The 27,270-nt window shown below is 40.0% G+C and overlaps 1 protein-coding gene across 1 annotated transcript in view; it reads right to left on the bottom strand.

Annotated features, from left to right (window-relative positions):
- Positions 1–734: 734 nt before the first annotated feature.
- ATF7IP (activating transcription factor 7 interacting protein) overlaps positions 735–27,270 on the bottom strand; it is a gene marked incomplete at both ends in the record, with an annotated part of 61,653 nt that continues 35,117 nt past the window's right edge. The window contains 5 exons of the mRNA XM_082008783.1: positions 735–1,151; positions 2,580–2,692; positions 9,912–10,097; positions 11,170–11,328; positions 18,956–19,034. Of these exons, the coding sequence (XP_081864909.1) occupies positions 735–1,151; positions 2,580–2,692; positions 9,912–10,097; positions 11,170–11,328; positions 18,956–19,034 (954 nt within the window). The remainder of the gene's footprint in view (positions 1,152–2,579; positions 2,693–9,911; positions 10,098–11,169; positions 11,329–18,955; positions 19,035–27,270) is intronic.

Here is a 27,270-nt window from a genome sequence, read left to right as displayed (position 1 = left end):
GTGTGAATGTAGTCTCTACAATCCAGTTTCAGACCTGACCCGGGAACGCTCCCAGTGGGAGTGGGGGAGGATGGTGAAAATCAAGGAGTGTTCTTATTTAGGAAAGGTAGAAGGTAGTGGGGTGATTTTTTTCCCCCACCACCTCCAAATTTACACACATACTGGTTCCCTGGCCAGACTCAAGTTCCATTCCCTCCCCTCAGAGAGCTCATTACAGTTTGTAAAGTAAGACCAAACCACTCAATCTTCCAGTACAAAAGTGAGACCTTGAATCACCCTTCATATCACAGCCTGCTCACAGAGCGGTGGAAGGCAAGAGGCAAATCTGTCCTTGCCCTCATGTTAGTGACTTGATAGATATTACAGATGTGTATGTTTTGCTTCAGACAAACTGTAATTTATTACTGTGTTCCCACTCTGAAGCAGAATCCCAGGCATCCAGGGTACGCTTGGATAAAGGGTAGGTAGGTATCTAAGTGGAACAGCTGTCATGGAAGGGAAAATGAAATTTTCAAACGGCCCATGACTTGAGCTATCCAGAAAAAACAGGCTCTCTTGCTGCAGGTGAGACTTTATTTTTCTTTTGGTTCTGAATGCATATAGTGTATCACACAATTTTCTAAAATAATCCTGCAGAGAGTGGATTTAAAAGTGAATTTCATGCATGGGATCAACCCCCCAAAACTGGGGTAATTCTTGGTAGGACAGGTTTAAAGGCTCCAAAGATCTCTAGTTTAACTGCTCTGGGAAGAGATCACATCTGTGGACTGGGGGTCACAGAAGGGTCCAAAACGTCCATAGATGTCCTTAGCCCGGACCGCAAAGTAGTATTTGCTGCCAGACACAAACTGCGTAAGAGTGCATGCCATAGGTAGTGGGAGGGCCTTCACTTCCCCAATCTTCTTCCACTGGGAGGGCATAGTGGCACTCGGGTCCTCGTGGTACGCATAGAGATGGTAACTGTCCACAGCAGCGCAGCTCCGGTCCACCTCCATGACACTCCATGATAGCACAATACCGTTCTGGCTCTGTACCCGTGCCAGCTTCAGTTGTGGCTTTTGAGGCAGAGAAGTGTTGGCAGCTTCAGGGGGCAGACGTGGTGGCTGTGGTGCCTCCGGGAGCGGGGCAGGATGTATGGGGCGTGGTGGCTCCTAAGCAATGTAAGAGCAGTAAGGGAAAGGTCAGCGTCCACAGCAGTGGAAGGAGGCTTTAATTCATCGTTCCCCAGCCAAAAGGGGAAAATGAGCCTGCAATCACTCAGCCATCACAAGTCTCTGTGTGCAGAGACAAGAGACCAGCAGCAAAGGTTGAGAAGGGGCGGGACTAAGGATGCCGTAAGTTATTATTATTCACATATAAATCCCTAGCTGTACAGATGATCGTTGCCAGTTATTTCCCTATATCCTCCTCGGTTCCCACTCAAGAGGTGATGGACAGAACACTGTGCCCTTTACCAAAACTCAGCACAGGCAGGTTCACAATGACTTTGAGCTAATTTACATTTGAGCTACTGTTCCCACATTACCCAAAACACTCCAGGCAGTGAATTAAGCTGACATTTCATCATCTTTTAAACAGGCAGGTTTTCAGTCACAAAAGGAAGAATGAGTAACGGTGTCACATGGATTGTGTCACCTTAAATTTGATCACAAAAGCTCAGCCTCAGTTTCAGAAAATTCTGAAATAAGAGCACAAATGTGGCTTTCCATTGTTTTTTTTTTAATACAACAGAAACAGTCCTAGGTCTCTCGTTTATGTTAGTTAAAATGAATTTAGGAATGTGTTTACAAGGAGTATGAAATTTTGTTATCCTTCCAGTGGATATCCAGCCAGTGGCCTTTCAGGTTGGAATCTGGGGTAGCTTTTGTGTTGTGTGTGATGTGGACATATGTATTCAGTGTGACTGGAGAATGCATGAAGTTGAACAGTGTCTAGATTGAAAGAATGGTGAGCCACCCTGTTGATAATGTATTTACCATTTCAGGACATCAGAAGTGATGTGACTGCCCAACAGTGAGTATGCAGGCAATGTATTTGGTTCAGTCTCAACAACAAAACCATATGAAATGAGTCAGAGTAAATTCTCAAATACATACACAAAGGGGTTTGAGGTGATTAGAAGTAATCACCCCCAACAGTGATTAAAAAAACCCTCTGAAATTTGGGAGTTGGCAACCTTGAGGATCTTGTATCTTGTTCTCCTACCTCAGTTTTGCAAACAGCTGTACCGAGAAACTGGTCATCCAATTCATAGCCAAACCATGACTAAACTTTTTAGTGGCAGTTCTTCTGTACCCGTGACTCCACAAGTCACCTGCAGACAATTCATGCGCCGTTTTTTAGTATGAGCTGCTGGTGATCTGGAGAACTCTGGGGTAAGCTAACAGATTGCATAGCTTTTACCATTCTTGCCAGTGGTTGCTCTAGGTGATAGGGTGGTGCTATGCACGTGAACTGGCTGCAAAGTGTCTACAAGGCAATTCACTATTCTGCAGTTCACACTAAGAAGCAATCTGCAAGACATTAATGCAGAGACAAGCCTGTAAATTGCATCAAGTAATTCCAAAATGACTACTTACAGCATGCACTTGTGGTGGTCGATGATGCACTGTAAGCTGAGGTGCCCCAGATCCAAGAGTTAGTCCATTGTTCACAACATATGCAGTTGTTTGAGGCATTCGTACTGTCATACCTATAAAAAGCACAGTGAATACTCTGAATATTCAATACTTAAAATCAGCTAAACGGAACACTGGAAGACTTAACTCCATGGTTCAGTTGGATGACATCAAATTTCAAACTGACACACTCTCCTCAAACTGCCAGCAGACAGCAAAACAACAAAACCAACCTCCTGTCTCCTGAAGCTGTAAAAGTGAAAGAGAGCAAGTGCTTATGTCTGCAGAGGGGACAAAATGATGTTTTAATAATTTGTAGCATGAAAGAAATGGGCGGGGAGGGGAAGCGTGGGAGATACAGGGAGCTTAAGTATGAAAAGAAAAACTATCACTTTGGGATTCAGAAAGGAAAAGATAAATGCTGCTGCAGCAGAATGATATCCACTCAGTATTCAAATACCAGAAGGCTGTGCTGTGGATGGCACTGAAAACAAAAAAGAGAAGTTGTTGTCCAAGAAGCTTGTCCTCCCTCACAGAATGGACACCACAATGGATGTTACTCACAGGTGTTACCATTTCATTAATTCTCACAGCAAATTGACCTTACTGTCAGGAATAAACTGGGTAATTTTATAGCCTTGAAGATAATACCCAGAACACTTGCAAACTACCAACTTTTCATTCATTTTATACCACATCTCACTCTCTTAAGTAATATTTTGTCCATTTACTGTTGGAACATGTATGTTCTGTGAGCTCAAAGTTTTGCTCATTGTTATGGGTTGCCTAAGGTGTCCTTATATTTCTGTCTAGAAATACAAGATCTAGGGCAATCTCCACACTTGTATGAGATAAAAGCATTCTAATACTCCAGAAGAGGAGCTTTCAGAGTAACACATCAGGAAACCACAGCTATTGTATGGTAATTCCTTCTCTATAGACAAAGTTATGGAATTGTACAGTCACTAAATAGTTTGGGTTGGAAGGGACCTTTTAAAGGTAATCTAGTCCAACCCTCCCTGCAATGAGCAGGGACATCTTCAACTAGATCAGGTTGCTCAGAGCCCTGTCCAACCTAACCATGAGTATTTCCAGGGATGGGGCATCTACCACCTCTCTGGGCAACCTGTGGCAGTGTTTCATCACCCTCACTGTGAAAAATTTCTTCCTCATGTCTAATCTAAATCTTCCCTCTTTCAGTTTAAAACCATTACCCCTTGTCCTATTGCAACAGGCCCTGATAAAAAGTCTGTCCCCATCTTTCTTGTAAGCCCCCTTTAAGTATTGGAAGGCTGGAATAAGGTCTTCCTGGAGCCTTCTTTTCTCCAGGAGAAGTGGAGAGGTGTTCCATCCCTCTGATCATTTTTGTGGCCCTCCTCTGGACCCTCTCCAACAGGTCCATGTCTTTCCTGTGCTCCAGAGCTGGATGCAGTACTCCAGGTGGGGTCTCACCGGAGTGGAGCAGAGGGGCAGAATCACCTCCCTCAATCTGCTGGCCACGCTTCTTCGCATGCAGCCCAGGATATAGTTGGCCTTCTGGGCTGCGAGGGCACATTGCTGGCTCATGTCCAGCTTTTCATCCACCAGTATCCCCAAGTCCTTCTCGGCAAGGCTGCTCTCAATCCCTTCACCCCCAGCCTGTATGGATACTGGGGATTGCCCTGACCCAGTTGCAGGACTCTGCACTTGGCCTTCTTGAACCTCATGATGTTCACACGGACCCATTCCTCGAGCTTGTCCAGGTCCCTCTGGATGGCATCCTGTCCCTCGGGTGCATCAACTGCACTACTCAGTTTGGTGTCATCTGCAAACTTGCTGAGGGTGCAGTCAATCCCACTATGTCATTGATGAAGATATTAAATAGTACTGGTCTCAATACGGACCCTTGAGGGACACCACTCATCACCAATCTCCATCTGGACATTGAGCTGTTGACCACCACCCTCTGGATGCAACTAACCAGTTCCTCATCCACCCAACAGTCCACTTGTCAAATCCATCTCTCTCCAATTTAGAGAGAAGGATGTTGTGGGGGACCATGTCAAAGGCCTTACAGAAATCCAGACAGACAACATCCGTAGCTCTTCCCTTGTCCACTGATGTGGTCACTCCATCATAGAAGGCCACTATGTTGGTCAGGCAGGACTTGCCCTTGGTGAAGCCATGCTGGCTGTCTGGAATCACTCCTTCTAGGAGGATCTGTTCCATGCTCTTCCAAGGCACAGAGGCGAGTCTGACTGGTCAGTAGTTCCCATGGTCCTCCTTTCTACCCTGTTTAAAAATGTGTGCAATGTTTCCCTTTTTCCAGTCCTGAGGGACTTCACCTGAATGCCATGACTTTTCAAATATCATGGAGAGTGGCTTGGCAACTACATCAGCCAATTCCCTCAGGACGCTGGGATGCATCTTGTCAGGTCTATGTCTTATGTATGTTCAGGTTCCTGAGGTGGTCTCAAACCTGATCTTCTGTTACAGCAGGAGGGACTTTGCTCCTCCAGTCCCTGTCGTGCAGGCCATCCCCTCGAGGTGTGGGAAGAGAGACTGCCAGTTGCAATTGCAACTGGTAAAATTTGCAAAGTTGTTGTTGAGTACCTCAGCCTTCTTGTCATCTGTTGTTACCAGTTTGACAGTTGTCTTCCTTGGAGGGGGAGTATACTTTCTTTGGCCTTCCTTTTCTGCCTGGCATACCTGTAGAAGCCTTTCTTATTATTCTTTGCATCCTTTGCCAAGTTCAGCTCCAGCCGCACCTTGGCCTTCCTGACCCCACCCCTACACAACCAGGCAGTGTCCTTGTACTCATCTCGGGATCCCTGCTTCCACTGCCTGTGCATTTCCTTCTTGCCCTTTAGTTTGATCAGCAGGTCCTAACTCATCCATGCCAGTCTCTTGCCTTCCTTTCCTGATTTCTTACACCTGGGGATTGAGATCTCTTGCAGTCTATGGAAAGCGTCCTTAAAGATCTGCCACCTCTGTTCTGCGCCCTTGTCTCTGAGGCCAGTTTCCTGGGGGCCCTATTGACTAACTCCCTGACGAACTGGAATTTTGCTTGCCTAAAGTTCAGGGTACTGACTTTACTCTTCACCTGACCCATATCCCTCAGGACTGTGAACTCTACCAGTGCATGATCACCGCAGTCCAGGCTGCCTCCAATCTTGACATCACTGATTAGCTCACTTGTATTGGTGACCAACAGGTCCAGTATCACATTCCCTCTGGTAGGCCTGGCTTAAGAAGTTATCCTCAATGCATTCCAGGAGTCTCCTGGATTGCCTACAGCTCACCATGCTACTTTTCCATCAGATGCCGTGGTGGTTGAAGTCCCCCAGCAGGACAAGAACCTGTGAGCACAATGCCTCCTGTAGCTGGAGTAAGAAAGCTTCATCAATAGTCTCCCCTTGATCAGGGGGGCTGTAGTAAACACCGACCACAAGGTCCCTTTGTTGCCTTGGTCTCTGATTCCTACCCATAAGCCTTCAACCTGATTGTGGCTATTCTTCAGAGACAGCTCTTTGCACTCTATCCACTTCTTGATGTGGAGGGCAACCCCTTTGTCCTTCCTTCCTCGCCTGTCCCTTCTGAACAGTCTGTAGTCATCGGTAGCAGCACTCCAGTCATGGGATTTGTGCCACAAAGTTTCAGTAACAGCAACCACGTCGTAGCTTTCTAGCAGCACGGTGGTTTCCAACTCCTCCTATTTGTTGCCCTTGCTGCATGCATTGGTGTAGAGGCACTTTAGGTGGGCTGTCGGCCATGTCACCTTCTTAGAGGAACACCTCTTAGTTCCTTTGAGGTATTCCACTGGTGTTTCCTGTTGGCTCCTATTACCTCAGGAGCCCCTGGCTCATCTCCATAAGACTTCAAGCGTGCTGCAGTGTAGCCAGCATGTCTCAACAGGCTGAGGGCCCTCGCTAGCATCCCGTCTCTCTAACCTTGGCGTGTCATCCCACAGCTTGTCACGGGCAAGCCTGATATTATCCCCCTCCCCTTCCAAGTCTAGTTTAAAGCCCTGTCAGTAAGTCCCACTAGCTTGTGTGCAAAGACCCTCTTCCTCCTTTGAGAAAGGTGAATCCCATCTGATGCCAGCAGGCCTGGTGTCATGTAGGCCATCCCATTATCAAAAACCCAAAACTGTGGCAGTGACACTAGCCACAGAGATATGTATTAATAGAGTGGGCCCATCTGCTTCTTCCAGTATTGCTGCACGCAACTGGAAGGAGAAAACCTAGCACCTGTATCATGACCATCTCCACAAGGAAGAAAAGACAGGTTATAGTTGTAGGCAACTCCCTACTGAGGGGAACAGAGGGTCCAATGTACCAGACAGGCTCTCCTCTTAGGGAAGTCTGCTGCCTCCCTGGAGCCCAGGTTGAGGACGTCACTAGGAAACTTCTAGCCTGGTACAGCCCTTGGACTATTACCCATTAATGCTCGTCCACGTGGGTGCAATGAAGCCACAACGCATAGTCTAAGGGCAATCAAAAGAGACTTCAGGGCCTTGGGACAGCTGGTAAGGGAATCTGGAGCACAGGTTATTTTTCCTCATCAAGCTATATCATAGGTCTATGTAATCTGTGAATCTGAGGCAGGGAGCTCAGAATGCTAAATCTTAATGCTTTTATAATAAAGTGCTGAACTCTAGGTAGCTGCTTCCCGTCTTTTTCCTAATGGCGTCTATCTGAGAAGCTAATGAAGCTGTGTTATCCTGTAGGATAAACAGTCACCTGAACTGGCTATTTCTCATGTATGAGAATCCAATCAGATATGCTGTTTTAGCATGACTGTGATTCTATGTCAGGAAATTACAATAATCAGATGGACAGAAATGCCTTAATAAGATATAAGGTACAAATTTAGCATTATTTCTAGGTAGGCATACTACTTGGTTGAGATAGAAGTACAAAACTACAATTTGCAAAAAACCACTTTGGATGAGTTCTCACAGTTAATCTTTCAAAGATAAAGGGCAGAGGTCTCACTCCTGACGTATCTGTTACTGACGCTAAAGATTATTTCAATGATAATATAAACTAATACACATCAGTAACAACATTTCTGAAAGCTGTATAACAAAGATGGTGAAAAATGTAGCATGGACTAAAAGATGAAAACTCATGACAGCTAAAAGGGATCAAGAAACACGATTGCTTTTTTGTTAACAATACGTGAAACCTCTCTACCTGATATGCAAATACAAAGCCTTGAAATAATCTGCATTCTACCTAAACAAGTCTTTTATCTACTCAGGTTAACCATCTGGCTTCCTTGTCCTGAGGTACAGGAAATACACAATACTATGAAGGAATTGTCATTTTATTCCTTCTTAGGTGGCTTGTCAGACTATAGTACTATGAAATACATAGACTTTTTTTTCAAGCCAGAGTAAGAGAACTGCCTCTAACAGAATTACAGAAAAGTCCAGGTTTGAAGGAACCTCTAGAGATGACCTGTCCCAACCTTCTGTTGAAAGAATGCTCTTAGATTAGGTTATTCAAGGTCTGGTCAAGCTGAATCTTAATTATTTTGGTGGAAACCTGCCTTGATTTCCAAGAATTTGTAAGCAGACAACTGAAGGATGAGCATTCATTGTATCAATGGACCATCATGTCAGAAGCACATTACACAGAGATCAGTTGTTGGATGACCTCGCCCGAAAAACGTATGAATTCCCTACCTCATTGAGTTCTCCTAGAAAAGGCCTTAAAATAGCGTATTACCTATTACATGTTCTTCAATAACATATTAATTACCTTGCATGTGTAACACTAAAAGGTATTCTGTAGCTATTAATACTAGCTATGCGTCATAGTAACTGCCCTAAGAAGTGGCAGATTTTGACAAAAACATGTTTTATATTTTGGTACAAAATAATTATTTTTAATAGTACTTTCTTAACATAAGTGAATGCACGGTTAAGTACTCAAAACTACTTCCAAAACAACAGGTAGATCACACACGTCTAACTTGTAGCTTAGGGTAATGATGAAGAAAACTAAGTGCAGGCTGAGGTTACCTTGTCTTTTAATGGCCTTTTGCCAACAGGAATGCAAGATGCAGACATGCCCCTCAAAAGATACTTGCAGGTCAGAAAAACCTGAACTCAAATGGCATAAGAGTGTGAGAAGTTTAAGAAAGATGAACAAGTACTCTGAAACAAACAGAAATTTCCTCACACCCTGACATTTCATAGAGATCGCTCAAGAACTGTCCCATCAAATTCTGTTTAGCTAGCACAGCTGATTTTTCACAGCCTATGGCAATGGAGCTAAATCCAGTCGTAAGAGACACTTACAACTGAATTGCTACAAACATATGCGGATATTCTCCTTTCCAAAAAACTGTAATTTCAGAACAATAAATCAATTATTTCTGCACAAACCTACATAGGTACAGTCTTACATGGCTCAAGCATGCAGTGTTCCGAGTCTGGTTTATACAGATGGTGTCTAAAAAATCACTACCTGGATGTCACAAAAGTAGGTTCATACTCAGTGCACTGGAACAGGGAAATTTATGTTCAACATGATGGTGTTAAAATAACCATAGTGTAGAAATTGTGGGGAGCTAACAAAAGGCAGTTAAGATCCACCACTTAGTATTAGAATCTAAACTATCATTCAACTTTAAAGTTACTTTGGACACCTACCTTTGGACACCATTTCAGAAAATGTGTTTACTGCTATGGTAAGATAGCAGTTTTTATGCTAAGATACCAGCTATGTTTTTCAAGATGAACTTGCTGACATCTCTAGTCAAGGAAACTCAAGCATGCATCAATTTCTGATACCTTTGGTGAAAAATTTCATTTCTCCAGACCTTGAGAAAATAAGAAAATTTGCCGGACACAAGACATCAGAGATCATTAAAGAATTACCTTAGGATGCCTGATGTAAATGTAACTTTTAGACAGGAAATCGAACACCATTTACTACATGCATAACTGTTTTAATTTTATTCCACAATAACAAAATGGTCTCTAACTATCTTTCTACAAAACAGTGATAAAGTATTGGGCATGTCATCCAGAGATGCTTAATTGGCAGAGTTAGTGCCTGAGATGACTTAAATCCAGTTTTTCCCCATTCACATAGTTGCAGGGGGAATGATTTCTTAATAGCCCGAGATTTACTCAAGTCTGTAAGTTGGAAAAAACCCCTAACCTCTATAATTAGGACTAATATTGTAAATAAACACAAGCAACAAACCCAGAACAAAAAACCCAAACCCCACACGCATCAAGTAGAACATACCAGGCTGTGTTGTGCTAAAATGTGCATGGAAGAAAGCATCCCCTACCTCCAGTCTGTGGGTTGACTGGCCTTAAGCCTGGGCTTGACACGACAGCTCCTCTTGCAGGATTCTGAGCTGGTGGTGCAGGAAGAGTGGTATAGACCACCTGATGGTTGGCAGGGGCTCTTGGTATAGGAAGTTTTGCAGCAGTTTGAGTCACTGGCCGATGAGTTACATTCATTGTTGCCGGAGCTGGAAAAAGACAGAGATATCACAACCTAGAGTGGAATTCCATGACATTAAGCTAATATGCCTATTCCAGAGTATACACCTCCTTTGGAAAAGTGACTCATCTGAGCCATCCAAAATAAAAACTCTCTGTGAAATTCTATCTGCTTTTGATAATGCAAGAAAAGAGAAAAGAACCTAAGCAAACAGTAATTTTCACATGAAATAATCATGCCAATATATATACAAATTCCAAACAAAAATGTAATGCCCTCTCCCCCCAGGAAAAGAGGAGGAAAAGAGGAGGAAAAGAGGAGGAAAAGAGGAGGAAAAGAGGAGGAAAAGAGGAGGAAAAGAGGAGGAAAAGAGGAGGAAAAGAGGAGGAAAAGAGGAGGAAAAGAGGAGGAAAAGAGGAGGAAAAGAGGAGGAAAAGAGGAGGAAAAGAGGAGGAAAAGAGGAGGAAAAGAGAAAAAATTCTGAATGCAAGCACAGCTGTGGAGAATATAAAACTCACCACCAAAGAGTCTGTAGAACAGATCAGTCATAATAAAGAAAAAAAAGAAGAGGACCTATGTTTCTTTACGCTAGAAAGAAAAGGGCGGGGAGGGAAATCACACTGCAGACAAAGTAACATTTAACTAGGGACAGAACTTCAATGTCAGCCTTGCCATTCACTCTGCCAAAAGGAGTAATTGCCATGTGCAGGTCGACAGAGCTAGGAGTGATGTCACTAATGTTTTTTTCCCCATTAGTTAAACAATGCAACTACTACTGGTTTCTTCTCCTTCACTTTTACAAAGAGCAGTATATTTAATAATTTCCATGACCATCCTTAATAGGATTTCTTCCTCTCCATAAAATTAATTTCATCCTAAATTCTTTCCAAACCCAACTGGACTATCTTTCCCTTTCACTTCATCAGTTCAAAAAAAAAAAAAAAAGTTATGGGAAACTGACTAGAATGGAAGATTAAAAAGTGACTCAAACATTCTGAATATCCACCTGAAAAGATTAGCATCCTGTAGAACACTCAAGAGTCTAGTTTAAGAAAAAAAAGCGGTCACTGCATTCACATAATGATGTAAAATGAAGTTACCTGTAGGTAATACATGTATGGTGGTCTGGGAAGGTCCACTTGTTGGCACACCTGTCTGCTGCACAGGATTTGGCTGCAAAGGCTGCAAGGGTCGAGCCAGGGGCTGGGTGGATACACTCGCCCCTGTAACAGGTGTCTGGTTCTGTTTCTTGCCATCCGCTTTAAAACAAAATAAAGTTATTGACAATAGCAAACAGAAATTAGAACATCACAGAGTTTTAAAATATTTTCTCCCTGCTGTCATTCACAGACTAGCAAAGAGTATTTCCTAGCATGACATTTCTTTGGCCTTTTCATTCTGCAAAAAAAGAAAATTCATTCAGTTCCCCTCATTTTCATTATCTCACTCTCCCACCCCCCATAATGTTTCATTCTGTCATCATGAAGTCTGTATTTCAGCATAATTTGGAAACACAAATTTAATGGAACACTATGCTGAAGTCTTTAGAAGTTTCTATAAAAAAAGAATAGCCTGAAACCTTAAAAAGACCTAAACACTGCTGTACTCAATTTGTCTCAAAAGTGATAGAGGTCCCTAAATAAATCTTGTCTACCTTTGCTGCTTACATCCTTTTATTATTTGCTCTTTCCTTTGTTCAATCTGTTAGTCAGCCCTGTTTGTTGCGGTTGTGAATTTTCATGCTATTTTCTTAAAAATAGGAATTGCTTTATTATTTATAGAAAGCTTTAAAAAGAGAATTGAAGTTGTTTTCTCATATTGACACCATCCTCAACATGACTTAGTGACTTGTGAGAAGTGACAAATAGTGTCTGTAGTTTACTATAGCAATATTTTTTCCTGCTTTAGTTTATGACAACATAATATTGTTATGATAACAAATATTCATTTGAGTGCAAGTCTGTATGTAATCAAGCCTGTGCACAAGTTGAATAAAGAAGAATTAAGAAGCTTTTGCCTGGATATTTCAGTCAGAATACAGTAGTAGTTAGGCAGAGAAGGAACCACCAAAACCCAAAACTTACAAGAAAAAAGAGTAAGTTTTAAGGGTATTCATTCAAAAAAGATTTGCCCTAACAAAATTGTACATGCAGCAGCCACTGATTTAGTAAAAGAGCTTTATTTCATTTGCGTGGCAAGGTTTTGGTAGTGGGTGGAGGGGGAAGCTACAGGGGCGGCTTATGTGAGAAGCTGCTAGAAGTTTCCCCATGTCTGATAGAGCCAGTGCCACCTGGCTCCAGGATGGGCCTGCCGCTGCCCAAGGCCAAGCCCATCAGCAACGGTGGTAGCACCTCTGGGATAACAGTTAAGAAGGGGAACGGCAACAGAATGCGCAACGGCAATTGCAGCTGGAGAGAGGAGTGAGAATATGTGAGAGCAACAGCTCTGCAGACACCAAGGTCAGGGAAGGAGGGGAGGAGGTGCTCCAGGCGCCAGAGCAGAGATTCCCCTGCAGCCCGTGGAGGTTAACAGTGGAGCAGATCTCCACCTGCAGCCCATGGAGGACCCCACGCTGGAGCAGGGGGATGCCTGAAGGAGGCTGTGACCTTGTGGGAAGCCCGCACTGGAGCAGGTTCCTGGTAGGACCTGTGGACCCATGGAGAGAACCCCAGGCTGGCGCAGGCTCTTGTCAAGACTTGTGGCCCCATGGGGGGACCCACACTGGAGCAGTCTGCTCCTGAAGGATGGCACCCCGTGGAAGGGATCCATGCTGGAGCAGTTCGTGAAGAACAGCAGCCCATGGGAAAGACCCACGTTGGAGAAGTTCATGAAGGACTGTCTCCCGTGGGAAGGACCCAACACTGGAGCAGGGGAAGGGTGTGAGGAGTCCTGCCCCTGAGGGGGGAAGGAGTGGCAGAGACAACATGTGATGAACTGGCCACAACGCCCATTCCTTGTCCTCTTGTGCCATTCGTGGGGAGGAGGTAGAGAAATCAGGAGTGAAGTTGAGCCTGGGAAGAAGGGAGGGGCAGGGGGAAGGTGTTTTAAGATTTGGGTTTAGTTCTCATTACCCTACTCTGATGTGATTGGTAATAAATTAAACTAATTTCCCCAAGTGTGTTTTTCCTGTGATGGTAATTGCTGAACGATCTCTCCCTGCCCTTATCTTGACACACCAGCTTCCCATTATATTTTCTCTCCCCTGTCCAGCTGAGCAGGGGAGTGATAGAGCAGCTTTGGTGGGGACCTGGCATCCAGTCAGGGTCAACCCACCACAAGAGTGCACAATATTTAAAAAAAAAACCTTAATAAAAAAAAAGTTAATTACTCTTGAGAAAACATAGCAATATACTGAAGAACACATTTAGAAACTATCAATTAAGTCTGATTTCAAGTTAATTTTTAAGTTAAGATTTCAAAGAATTAACAACAGGGTTAATAGCAGTGTAGCTCAGAATGCTGGGGTTTTTAGCAGTTGGAGACTTTTGATGTCTCACCAAGCTGTCTAACACCAACTACTAATAGCTTGAAGTAACAGCACCCTTCACAAACTGCTATATGATAAATTAAATACAATTCAAGACTTCAAAAATAAAATACAATATAAACTGCAGACCACATTGTCTTTCTGTAGTCTGAATAGTTGAGATAAAATTATGTTTTCATCAAATGGCTTTAGTGAATTATTTTCTTTCTTTTTTCGAAATCTATAAAAAGAGCAGTAAAGGAATGCTAATTTTGGGAAAAAAAAAAAAGTGAGAAGTTTCCTGCTCTTTCATCAACAGGACTTGTGATTAGTTCAAGTTTCCTTCTTTTACTTTCCATGAGAGATTTCCCAGTGTTCAACAAATCATTTGATGAAGAGATTCCTACAAACATGCATACACCTGTTTGATGCATACACAAACTTTGAATATTTACAAACTGATACACATTTCAACTGCCACTGGATAATTTAAGTGACGCGAGCACATTCTTAGTCATGACTTACAGAAGATGTGCTCATGATCTAACTAGTAAAAATGCAGACACACTACTGCTGTAAAAATGTAGTTCAAGTAAAAATGACAGTCTGGACAAATGTGAGGACTTTTTTGGTTGTCCTTTTGTTCTTCATCGCACAGAGAAGCAAGTTCATTTGTCCCTGACAAATCAAGAGCCCCATCCAGATTCCAGTTGCTGGAAAAAAGGTCAGGATTGTACCAGCCACAGGAAATGAAAGATAACCAGTTAGATTTCACTAAATAAATGGAAACAAATAGCAAAGGCTAATTTAGCCATGTAAGTAAAAAATCAGCAAGGAAAATGGGAGAACTGAGTGCATAGTAAGCACAGGACTAAGGTTAAAAATAATACAGGAACAGTTCCAATGCTAAAGGAACACAGCATAATATTTATTAAAAATGAGGAACTGGAAGAGACTGGACAATCTGATTTATGGAAATGAGCATAAAACGGAAATCATTACTACTGGAGGTGTAAGCAAAACTCCAAATCTAATACACAAAATGGAAAAGAATAGGGGCTAATTTCCGTGCCAGAAAATGGGCATACAACACTGCAGTTACAGCAGCAAGCAGTTTTAATCATCATATTAATTCAGAAGTGGTATAATGGGATTACAGAACAGCAAACATACCATACATGTTCAAGAATAAGACAAAAAGTGATCCAGAAAACTAGATTTGTTAATCAGATAAAACAGCTTATAAAATAAAAACTTGACTGGTATGTATTTAATAATTTTCCCTATAAAAAGATAAATGCTAAAAAAGTCAAACATGGCTGTTTTCTAGAGTATACTTCTGTGTCTTTCTTAGATTACAAATCCATTTTAGAGTAGGGATAGGTATCAGCTAAATCTATTAGTTGCTTTAGTAGTTTTATGAAATAATTTGATGCAGTGTGCTACACATATATTTAATAAAAAGGACAGCAAGAGGACTGTACAGGTATTGCAAGATACTTGCAGACAGGTATCTAGATTTTTATCTCAAATAAAAGGATGATGTCTGAACAGAAATTAACAACACACTTTCTCAAATGTTACACAACATTTTCATTAATAATTTTTACACGCATCAGAGGGTGTGCACTTAATTTAGTGTACTAATCTGGAAGATGCTACCAGTATGGAGGTGGACAAAATATCACACAGGAACAAAGCTAAGTCTTGATAACTAGAAAAAAGAAGATAAGAGAGAGAGTACAACATCAGTCATTTAGGAATTTATAAGAACTTCTACTATTAATGTGGGAAATCATGTGTGGGGTAGTGAAGATGATCAGGAAAACCTGCATATTTTATTGATTACAGAATATCTGTGTGTTGCTTGTCTGATAAGATAAAGAGAAGAAATGCAAACCTAAGCTCTGTGGGTCGAGTGTTTCCAGCGTGGTGGTAATACTTCCCCCCCCCATGAAGCACAAACTGCTACATGTAAAGAAGGGGCTGGAAGTTAGAAACACACATTTCAGTGTTAATAGTGGGGTTTCAAAATGCCAAACCAATAGCTGTTGAAGGACAGCTGCTCTGTTTTGTAGGAGTACTGTGTCCAAACCCAGTGGCTCAAGCACATGATTAGAGGTCCCAGTAGCTATGACACTGTCCCCCCACAATCTCCCCCCCCCCCAACTTGATCAACTCTTAAAAATAATGCACAGGGTTTTGTCTATCTACCATGACTGAAGACTGGGCTTGATGACAGTCTATACAGGTCTGCTCCTCCATGACCCAGTACAGAAACTCTGATTTCAGTTTAATATCCTCACAAAATGGAACACCTAAAAATTCCATAGTTCTTAACCTAAAGTTTAAGTCTAATTTACCCTATATGCATACACTAGTATACAGTATTACAGATATTGATTATTGATCCAAATGGCAACTTCATTGGGAAAAGGAAGGGTTGGAGAGTCGATTACACTAACAAGTTTTAAAATCTGCAACTATGTTAAAATTTACTCTCAACCTGAATCTTTAGTAGTTTCAACCAACAAGGACATACATGGTAGTTGTATACTACCAAAATAGTGTAACTGTTTCCTAGTTGCACCAGAAGAGATTTAAAGGGAAGCACATGATAGACATCTCTCTCCAGATATTAACATCTATTTAAATACCTTTTGTAAGTAACAGAATTAGGTTTACCTAGTATGTGGTGACACTGCTTTAAACAAAATAATCAGGATCTGAGTGTTCCCAAGAACACTATATAGGTATTGCTCTTCTATTTGAATTAGTACTGAACTGACATTCCAGCATACTGCAGAAAACACCATAATGCTGGAGGTACTTTCTACCCTAAGGTTATGTACCAGTAAATCTAGAACAAAATCAAACTTGCTCCACATTTGCTGTAAACAAAGTGCAGTGGAAAAAATATGTGGCCAGAGGTATAACATGCATATGATTATGCAAAAGGTGTCAGAAGTGTAGTCTTCTTAGAACACATGAATTATTTCCCAAGAAACTTGTTCAAAATCCTAGAGATGTGTTTTCACTGCATGGTGAAACTCAAGCTTTTATTAGGATTTCAGTCCATACATTTCTACAGCTTGTATGAAAAATACTGACTCCTCACACAAACTAAATATAAACTGATCTGCAAGGCTGCAGACTATCCGTTAGAGGCTGGCTTATGCTTTGCAGTGAAGAGACACACAGGAGCTAACCCAGCCTGGAAGTACCCCACTAACACTCCTCCTAATGAAAGGATGATTTTCTAAAACCTGGTAACTAAGGAGAAAGAATCTCAGAATATCCCAGAAGAAAGAAATTATAGAGATACTGGCTCAAGCCCCAGAAAAGAAACCGAGAAAGAACATTACTATACTGTAATGCAGCTACGACTCTGCCATGGCTGGTAGCATTTCTACTTAGAGAAGCATTCTTACAGTTGTACATGCAATCATGGTGTTGATCTTTTATGGTAATTGTGAAGACATACTTTATGCATCAGGGAGGAAAACGCTCTCTGAAAAATGTTACTTTTGGTAGACAAGGATTAGCTGAAATACATTACAATACTGTGACATGCTACTTTAAAACATACCATAAACCCATTCAGATCTGTTGGTGTCTTTCACAGACTATTAAATAGGACTGGGTAGCTTAACCCTACCTGACAGAGTTCCACAGTTCAAGTGCAAGAATCTTTTTCATCTTTTTGAGAACCAGCCCTCAGAGAGATGACAGTGGTTAAAACTTGATTCCCTATGCTATTCTGACACTCAGCTAAGCAATTCACAGAATCATCAAAATCCTGGCTGGAAACGACCTCTGGTGGCCATGTAGTCAACTCTTCTTTAAGCTGGACTGTCACCAACACTAAATCAAATGACTTGCGGTTTGGCTCAGCTGAATGTTCAGAACATTCAAGAGTGGAGTTTCTACCATCCCTCTGTGCTGCACTACCTTCCTACTGTGATTTCTTTTCCCCTCAAGCTCAAACTGAACCTCCTGAACTTGTAGTTCATGGCCACTGCCCCTTCATATTATCATCTGGCACTGCTGAGAAGAGTTGTCTCTATCATCTTTGTAACTACTCTAATCCTCCAAGCAGTTGTAGGCTGCTATCACATTGTCTCTCAGTTTGCTCTTTACCAAACGTGCCACGGTCTGTCAATCTCTTCTCACAGGTCACGTACTCTATGCCCCCATCATCCTGACACCATCTACTGGGCCCTCTCCAGTGCCACCACAACTCTTCTGAACTCAAGGAATGGGGAGCCAAAACTGGACACTGTATTTCAGGTGTGAGCCCACTAGTATCAATGTCGGGGGGATACTAACTTAAATTTACATGAGAACACACTGTTAACTCATACGCAATTCAGCGTCCATCATATATCCTCTGTTGATAAAAGAACCAGACTGACAGCTATCTGTATTGCATAATGCTTCTCTAATACCTGTGTACCACATGAACTCCTTTTGGTGGTAATACTATATATCTCCCTCACTGAAAGAAATGCTACCATATCCCAGTATGATTTTCTACTTTTGTGTAATACTAGTATGGAGCAAGTAAAAATATTAAGAATGTATCTGTAGAACTTCAATGCAGTAGCTAGAGAGATCGTGTAGAGGAATCAAACTTCTTGGTGGCTGGACTTCAGAATATGTTTAGAGACCACACAGAACTTAAAATTTATCTCTAATAGTAGAAAGATCAATTTTTCAGTTAAGATGACAACACCATACATGGCCTTAAGTACAGACTCATTACTTCTCTGAAATAAGAGAATTCTTTGCTAATCCAATGCAAATATACAGTGTATATATAATTAGACCTGCCCACAGTTACACAAGACTTTTAAAAGAATCCATTTTTTATAAGATGAAGTACATCCACACTGCCAAAGGATACAAGAGCAAAACTGTATTTACTCTAATCTTGGCATACAGTCCCAAACCAAAGAACAGATCTGCATTCGGAATCTAAACTCTTGCAAGCGAAATTTTTTTAGTTAAACAAAAGATTAGAAGCTGTAATAATCTAATGCCTGAATACCCACTGTAGAATCAAAAGGTCTTTAATCAGTAAACAGAAAAATTAAATATACCTGGAAGAACTTTCCAAAATATAATAAAGAATTCAAACATCTCAAATTATTCCACAAGCCTGACAGATTTAAGCATAGACAGCAACAATGCCTAAATTAAGGGAAAGGTAAAAATCTTAAAGACAGTTTTACAGCAAGTAGAATTCTTTTTATTTAATGCCTATAAGAATTCTTTAATAACAGTCCTGTTTAACTGAAACACCAGGGAATAAAACACACTAAGCAGAAACAGAAGCTTATCCCTTTCTATCATTCAAGGGATGAAATAATACTTGTAGCTGAATTACCCCTGCAGCTAGCAAAATCTTTTTCACCTACCTTGAGAAGAGGCGTCATCCTCTTCATCCAGTGTAAGATCAATGACACCTCCTGAATCGCTTCCTGTGACCTTCCCGCTCTGAAAGACAAAACTCCTTCATTTTGCAAAAGCAAATCCAGGCAACACAGGCGGAAAAGGGATACAAATTGAACATAGAGAAGGAGAGGTCTCAGAAATGATGCACTTCTTAGAAGGAATTCATGAAATGAGCAGGAGAAGGAAATTGCAGACAAATTTCCCAGGAGTTGAAAAACAGGCAATAACCAAGTGACTGTACTGTGATATCAAATATTAACGTATATTTAGCTTTATAAGGAGTAAAGAAACCCAATGACCAGTAGCATATTGTTACTTTGACAGGTAAATAAATAATACTTTGGTGTTACAGAGCATCTTTCAGTTATGACTTTTAATATTTTAACCTAATTGTAATCTGTGCTTTCCTTTACAGTAGTACAACCTTTTGACGGAACAGTCACTAGGACAATATATTACTTATCTTGAGACAGCTCGGCCTATGTGCTTATAAAGAAATTGACTTTGCAATAAGAAAAAGGGAAAGCTACACCAGAACCTGTAATGTTTATAAAACATGTCATCAAAAGCCATCAGAAAACTCCAACTGTATCCATCTTTTTAAAGTAATTTCATCACTGTACTTTTATCCATTTTCACAAATTTTAGGATTCTATTGTTCCACATATGAAGCCATTTGTAACTGTCTCTTTAGAGAGGATAAAGGAATCTTTTAAGCTATTGTGAAGTCTAACTGTTAAAATGTTATTAAAAAAACCTAGAGGACCATCAAACAAGATTTATCTTCTGGATCAGTTGCTGTCCCTCGTCTATTCAGACTTGGAGGGACCATCAACATTTTCCTTTAGGTGATGGAAGAAAATACTGGAGGAGGTCCTATATATTCCTGTGTTTTTAAATATACTTTCCAGAAAAAAATCTTGAATTATGTAAATTTCTAGTTCCTTAAACTTGCTGCAAAAATTAGGGTTTTTTTGGTTTTGTAGAAGAGATTATCATTTATTGTTGCATTGAACTGCTACCAATTTATGGATTAGAGTAAACCAAGTTCCTTAGGACAGACAAAGGGTTAGGAAAACAACATAATTATCAAAATCTCTGAACCATACGATGGAAAAAAGTGTAAAGAGTTATCAGCCCCACAAATGTCAACATCATAAATCCTAGGAAGAGTAGAGATTTTTCTGTGCAGTCTGATGAGGGCAGATGCAAAAAGCCTAAGCATTGAGATTACCTGCTCTATGACCTTTCATTTGGGTAAAACTAAGCCTTTAAGGAGGTCCTAACGACAATTCTCATACCGGCAAGGCTTTGAGGGAAAAGAGGTATTGTATGATTACTAAATGCAAACAAAAGCTGTGTCCAAATTATCAGCTACTGAATCTGGAATGCCTGACATGACTATCTCTTCATTATGCATTATTACAACCCAATTTCTTCTCGCCTTAAGTTCTGATGCTGCCACCGATGAAATTCTGGTAATAACCTATATGATACACAATTCAGTAAGAAATATCTAACTACTTATGGTCACAGGCAATAGAAAAGACCTCTGTAGGTACTCCCTCTTTGCTATAGAAAGAGAAACATCTTTCAGATTTATTAATCATGGAATTCTTCTGTTGAGCAATTTCTATTTCAATGACTTTCCAGCTTCAGTTTTCTTAGTATGATGAGCTGATTTACCCACTTGAAGCATAAGATAAAAGGTGCACTCAAATAATCAATGATTACTCGATTAGCATAAATTCAAAGGGAATTTCATTCCAACTTGATAATCTTCCCAGTAAATTATGTATATTTTGAACTATGGCATGCTCTGCCAGGCGAAAGCAAATTGAAAAATGGAGGGGGAGATTTATAAGAAACTGGAGAAATAAAAAACTAACACTAAGCTATTCATTTCTCCCCACTATAAAATACATTAGTCTGAAGTAATTTCCTTTCAATTCTTCCTCCACAATCTAAATCCTTAGAAAAATACTCTGTGTGAAAGCTAACTGTTTTGAAGTCCTACTTAACTGTGCCGGTCAAGAAAGTTCTTTGAATTTCCAAGTCAGCAAGTGTCACTGCATGAATTTTTTATATTGGTGTGTCTAGACAGACAAAATCTTGAATTAGTTAAACAGGCAACATGAAAAACATGAAAAATCCAAGCAGCTGACAAGGTCTCACACATGCACTTCTCAGGAGCAAAGATCTTCTTGTAGTTAGCCACACTACTCAAGGTTTTCTACTAAACAACCCTGGTAGCAATCTCCTCAACAGGTAGCAGTTAGGTTCTTTCCACAACCCACACCAGAAGTTATAGATCTGCAGGGCAACGTTTTTAACCGTGCTCTGTGGTACATCCCCCACTCCTGGTTCCATGGCACACACTCCAGCTACTCCAAGAATATGCTGTACTCCACACACTGCACACCCTGAAGTCCTGACTCCCCAGGGTCCTCAATTAGATTCTCCTAGTTCACAGACCATGCATCTCCCTTGAATGAAATTTAGGGGTACAGGAAAATTTTGAGGGAACTTGAACACTGAAAATGCTGCACATTGTGTTTCCTACTTAGCGGGGGTATAGTGCCAGAGTGTTGTCACTTAACCACCTGAATGGTTAAGACCTACAAATGGAACTATTTGGAATCATTCCTACCAAAAGCAAGTAATAAACTATCTTCAGATAATTCTCTGCCCAAGCAATCAAGAAAATAAACACATCCCTTTTGAGTATCATGACTATTTTACTCAGAAATTCTCTCAGGGAAGTTTTTGTTGCTACAAGGACTTGTGAAAACTCCAGTTTACAACAGAGTTATGTTTGAGGAAAGGCTAGAGAGAAACAACTGCTAATGCTTCTGTAAACCAAAGGGAATGGGATTCTGAAGAGGAGACTGCAATGTCACACATCAGATTCAGACAAGCTGCTCTGAGCAAAATCAGAAACCAGCTTAAGGCAGTTGGCTTGCAGCCCTGACAAAGGCAAAAGGAAGCCTGACGTTGGACTTTTGGTCATGTATGAACAACCTTCACATTTATGTCAAAAACATAAGATAACAAAGTCTTTCAGTGCCTAATACTACATTTCAGCAAGCATTTCGGCAGAAACTGCTAAGACAGAGAAGCCAAGTCAAAGCATTCTGGTCTGCTATCAGTTTTCAGCTTTCTCCAAATACAGGAAGTCAAGAACCTGAACCTGCTTCAGCTGATCTCGGCAGAAGAGCAAGATGATGCAATCATAAAACCTTTTCATCAGTATAGTCACACTAGTGAAATAATTAAAACCATTTAATGGAAACCCAAAACATATGCCTGGTGCTTTAGTTCACATATTGCCTAGCAAGTCTGAATAACAGAAGATTCAATCACCTTAAAATACCAAATAAGCTGAACAGAAACAAAATAACAACAGTAATAAGAAGTGATCTCTAGCTATTTAAAGATCACAGTTACCAAAAAACCAAAACAAACAAAACCACAAATCCCAAAACCACCTTTTCATCATTTGTTAGAACCAGAGCACCAGTCTCCAAACAGACAGGAAACGGCATTTAAATCTGATTGCTTACTGACAGCAACAGCATCTGGGTAGTTTATAGTCATCAAACACAATAAAGTTTACCTCAAGATCTAACCTAAATGTAAACTGCCAAACTCCCTTCTCCATCCTTCGTAACATCTCACACATGTTAATGTGTATGCCTTTAAACTCCCAGGTGAGTGGAAATCCTCCAAAATACTGTCATTCACACTGCCATTTTGGACCTGTTTTATCTATAGCTGAATGAGGTAACTTTGTACACCCTGGAAGTAGTAACATCATGAACTGAACTATTCAGTTAACCACAACTGTTTCTAAGCTGCCAAAGTTAAATCTTTCTCTATTACAGTGCTGGCTGCTATGTGAAAGCAATCTTAACATAAAACAATGCAAAAAAAAAAATTAAATTAAAAATTAAGTCTAACAAATCCAACTCTGAAATGTCCTGGTTTTAAAGATAAACATGAGAAAAATTTTTAGGAAGAGAGCAAGAAAAATACAAACTTCATCTTTTCCTGACTTCCTAATTTTAATATAGTCACATCTTTATTCTTCATCTGGTTGGTGAACTTCCATTTGCAATTAAGATGTTTTGCATAAAAATGATGCGGCCTGTAACTGAACATTTCATACTTAAGTCTCATGTAGATCCAGCCCAAGATGATGCACGCACCTTGGAGTTGAAAGGCAAAACACTAGGTGAAGTGGGGGAAGAGGACGGTAAGGTACAATTAACAGCAGAAAAAGGTGAAGAAAGGAGGCAGAATGAGGAAAAGGCAGCAGGGGAAAAGAGAATTACAAGCCAAGAAGCAACCATGCATGCACCACCGCAAATAGAGAAGGATGCTGTCAGCATACTGTACTCTACTATTCTCATTCAGTGTTGTGTATTCTTCCTGAAACAACCAGCCAAGGAGAAGGCACTTCACATTTACAATCTTGATCTGTTTTGAAAAGCGTGTTCTTTAAAGAAAACCTTGTCAAATTGCAGGCCTTCTGCCCCAGCTTCTTCAGTTTGCAAAGTCATGTCCACACCTACTGCATTTATCAATATATAACTATCCCTGGGCTCTGTTTGCATGCCAAATGCCCCCGGCAAGCATCTAACTTGGCAAGTGTGAAGGAAAAAGTATTTTAATGCCAAGCACATAACTTGTGAAAGCTGCAACTGAAAGACCCTAGAAGAGGGGCAAACCCAAAAGAATAAATCCTTATTCCTTTCAAATATCTGAGCGAAACCTGGTAAGTCCTGAAACAGAGGCTAAATCATAACCTCCTCTGAATACCGCTTAGTTAAGCATAAACAGCTTTATAGTACATATGGAAGATAAAATAATGAAAAATATGTATGAAATGAACACAACTATTCAGATTTGTGCATATTCTCACTTAAAGTAGTATTAGAAATAGGTATTTCTACATGTTCCATTAGCTGTAAAACTTCTGCTGAAAAGTGATCTATAGTACTTCCTTGTTCCGAGTATCATTTTCCAATCTTTTTTTACCATGAAAACTACTAGAAACAGACTTTGATTTAATTTCTTTTCATATTACAGTAATTATACTTCAATTCAGGGTTTTCTACAAAGGATGGGTAAAAATGACCTATACTCAGAATTTCCTGTATTTTCCACTGCATATACTATGAGAACGTAACATATTCTTCCTTCCAATCCCAACCACAAAAGTCTTTTTAACAATTAAAGAAAGTACTGAGAAATAGATGTACTGACAAATGAGATATACTTATGGGGAGAAGTGCTAGGAAAAAGCAACAATAATACAGTATTCCTTAAGGAAGAAAATAATTATACAGTGACTTTCTAGAACTAATGCCATATAGGTATTACAGAAATTTTTAAAACAAGTATAATAGAAAAAGAGTTCTTCGAAGTAATAAAAATCCTGGAACTTGTTAAAAACACATAAATAAAGTGAACAGGGTCACCTGAATCTGATGTCACAATTAAGATGTGCAAAAAACCCCAATATAAATGCCTTTTAATTAAGAACTTTCTTCCTTCTTTTGGAAGACTGTCATTATATCCCATATGTCATTGACTGCAATATCTAATAATTAACCTACACACTAGCTAGTAGTAAATTAATAAAGGGAAATCAGAAAGGAATCAGCCTCACAATAAAATGAAGGGCTGCCTCGTGTTGAAGTGATTCTGAAGCAGTCTCCTCATCTGCCTCCGGAAAAGCACGGACACAGAGCCAGGCTACTATCTTATGTGCTACGCTCTGTTTTTCCACACACTAAGACCATTTCACACTGCTGTAATATACACTGCAGGGTGAGACAGAAAGAATATCGCCTTAGCTTTCCGATCCAGCAACTTTTACAAATCAGCACTGCTGCAAATTAGGCTGATTCATCATTTGTAATTTTGAAAAAGGAAAGAAAAAAAGGGATGGGGGTGGGGTTCGGAGAAAAAAAGCTATTCCAGTTCCATGAGGAAAACAAATACAAGGAACGAGACTTGAATTTCAAGGCCAAAGCATGTACGGTAGACATGATGGTGAAACAAGAGGTATCTTCCACCATAATTACAATTGTGAAATTTAACACAGAAAGTAGTACTTAGAACATCACAGCATATATATGTCAATGGCAAACTACTGAAGAAAACTGGGAAAGAAATCTCTAAAACTCAAATTGAACAGAAAATATTACCCATTACATTGTTTTATATAACAGCACACATACGCCAACGTGCACATGTATTGCACCACATGAAAAACCAAAAAGGTAAACGGTATTTTGAAGAAAGTTCTGGATATGCACTATTAATTCTCTATTCATATATGATATGATTAAAAAAAAAAAGGTTTTGGTATTATATAACGCCACGGTTCAGTTCATCACATAGTGATAACAAAGCTACTAATTGTAATGCCACCTGCTTTTCATAAAGGAACATTTCAGTAAGTAAAAGTGAAAAATGAAGGGGAAAAAAAAGGAAACAAAAAACCACAGTGCAAAATAAAAATTAATTCCAGGGTAGTAAAGTTAAAAATTCTGAAGCTTACATGTGGCACACTGACACAGCACAGACAACTTTATTATTAACAGTTTCTACAGTAACAAAACGGAAAAAATTCTGGGGGTTGTAAAACAGACAATCCATGAAGCATCACACCACCACAATCATACACGACGCACCAAGGCGTTATATAATAGCAAAATCAATGTTAAATTATGGGGAGCGGTTAAAAACATGTTCTCGGAACAAGGTGTGTGTTGGGAGGGTGGTGATACTGTGTATGTATGCATAATTATAAGGCCCATATTACTTCTTTAGTGATACATATACAAAACAATAGATTTCAAGCACAGTCTAAGCAGCTGTGGAATTTTTTTTTTTTTAATACATTTTGGAGCATATTTCAGTCATTAACTGCTTCAGTGTCAGACTTATCACTTCTTAACAGTTTTTTCCAATGCAGTAACTCCCACAAAATTGAAGTAACTATTCCAGCCTTGCAAAGCTGTCATGTATTTGTCATCTCTTACCAAAATAAAAATGAAAATGATAATTTAACGAAGTCATCAGTTTACCGAGATCACAGTTCACACAAACAAAATTTCACAGGGCTGTAATATATGTTTTGATAGTGTGTGGTTGCATACTTGTATAATATTGAAACACTATTAACAGACATTTTATGTATTGCATTTACAAGACCGCTGCGTTCCCCTTAATAGGTACTGTGCAAGACTTCCTACAGAACAAGAACAATGCAAACATGGAAAAGATGAACAACCAGTCTTAGTAACCCCTATGTATTATATACACTCTCATTTCTTTGGTGCAAGCAGTACATCTTAGCTCTGCCACCCCTATTAATAAGAATCATAAATCAAGAAGGCTGAGAGATTGGTTGCCAGAAATGCTGGTTTTAGGCATTAGCAGTCATAATTCCAACTAGAAGCCATAAAGGAACACTTGACACAATGCTTGAAGTATTTCTCTACTGCTGTGAATTTGTTTTTCCCTAATCAATTAAAAGGGTATATAATAAACACATACATGCATGCACGCGCCCACACACATCTCTCTACTGGTTCTTACTCTTTTAAGGTGAAACATCTACCCTGCTTCCCCAAAGCCCACTGGCAGTTTCCCAACAGTATTATGTGGGATGGCCATTTTGGGTAACAGAAGATCATCTTATTAATCAGTAAATATATTTTATTTATATTGCTTTTCAGACTAGTATAATGAAGCTTTTAAAAGCTATTATCCGTGTCTGGTGTAATGACATCATCAGTTAGATTGTTTTAGTATTCCTCTCAATTTTTTGGCCCAAAATGACAAATTGGAGCCTACAAAACACAAGTGTATTTACTTACTGAAAGCTGCTCTCAGTAACTGGGGAGGTTTAGATAACACAGATATTTTAAAAAAATAACCTGAAAAATTCCCAACAGGACGTCATGTAGCTGAATTGGGTGGCTGTTGTAATGAACAAAATTCAAATTAATTCATTCTTGTATGTCTTTTAAACTGTCCTCATGCTAGTATCTTTGTAATTTAGATTTCTAATTAGTCTCAGGTAAAGGTTCCACCTCACAGATGAGCTAGTTGCATTTTAAACAGCACAAACATAACCCCAGGGTCAGAGACAAAAATCAAATATTCCATTTTACATATATAATTATGCATGTTTATTTTCAGTGACAAAACCATGAAATGCAAGGAAACATATTCATCAATAATGCTTCAACAATATAGG

Source organism: Phaethon aethereus (genome assembly GCF_964289735.1).
Source record: "Phaethon aethereus genome assembly, chromosome: 1".
Lineage (NCBI taxonomy): Eukaryota > Metazoa > Chordata > Aves > Phaethontiformes > Phaethontidae > Phaethon > Phaethon aethereus.
Note: the sequence above shows the minus strand (reverse complement) of the source record. Positions and strands in the feature narration are given on the sequence as shown.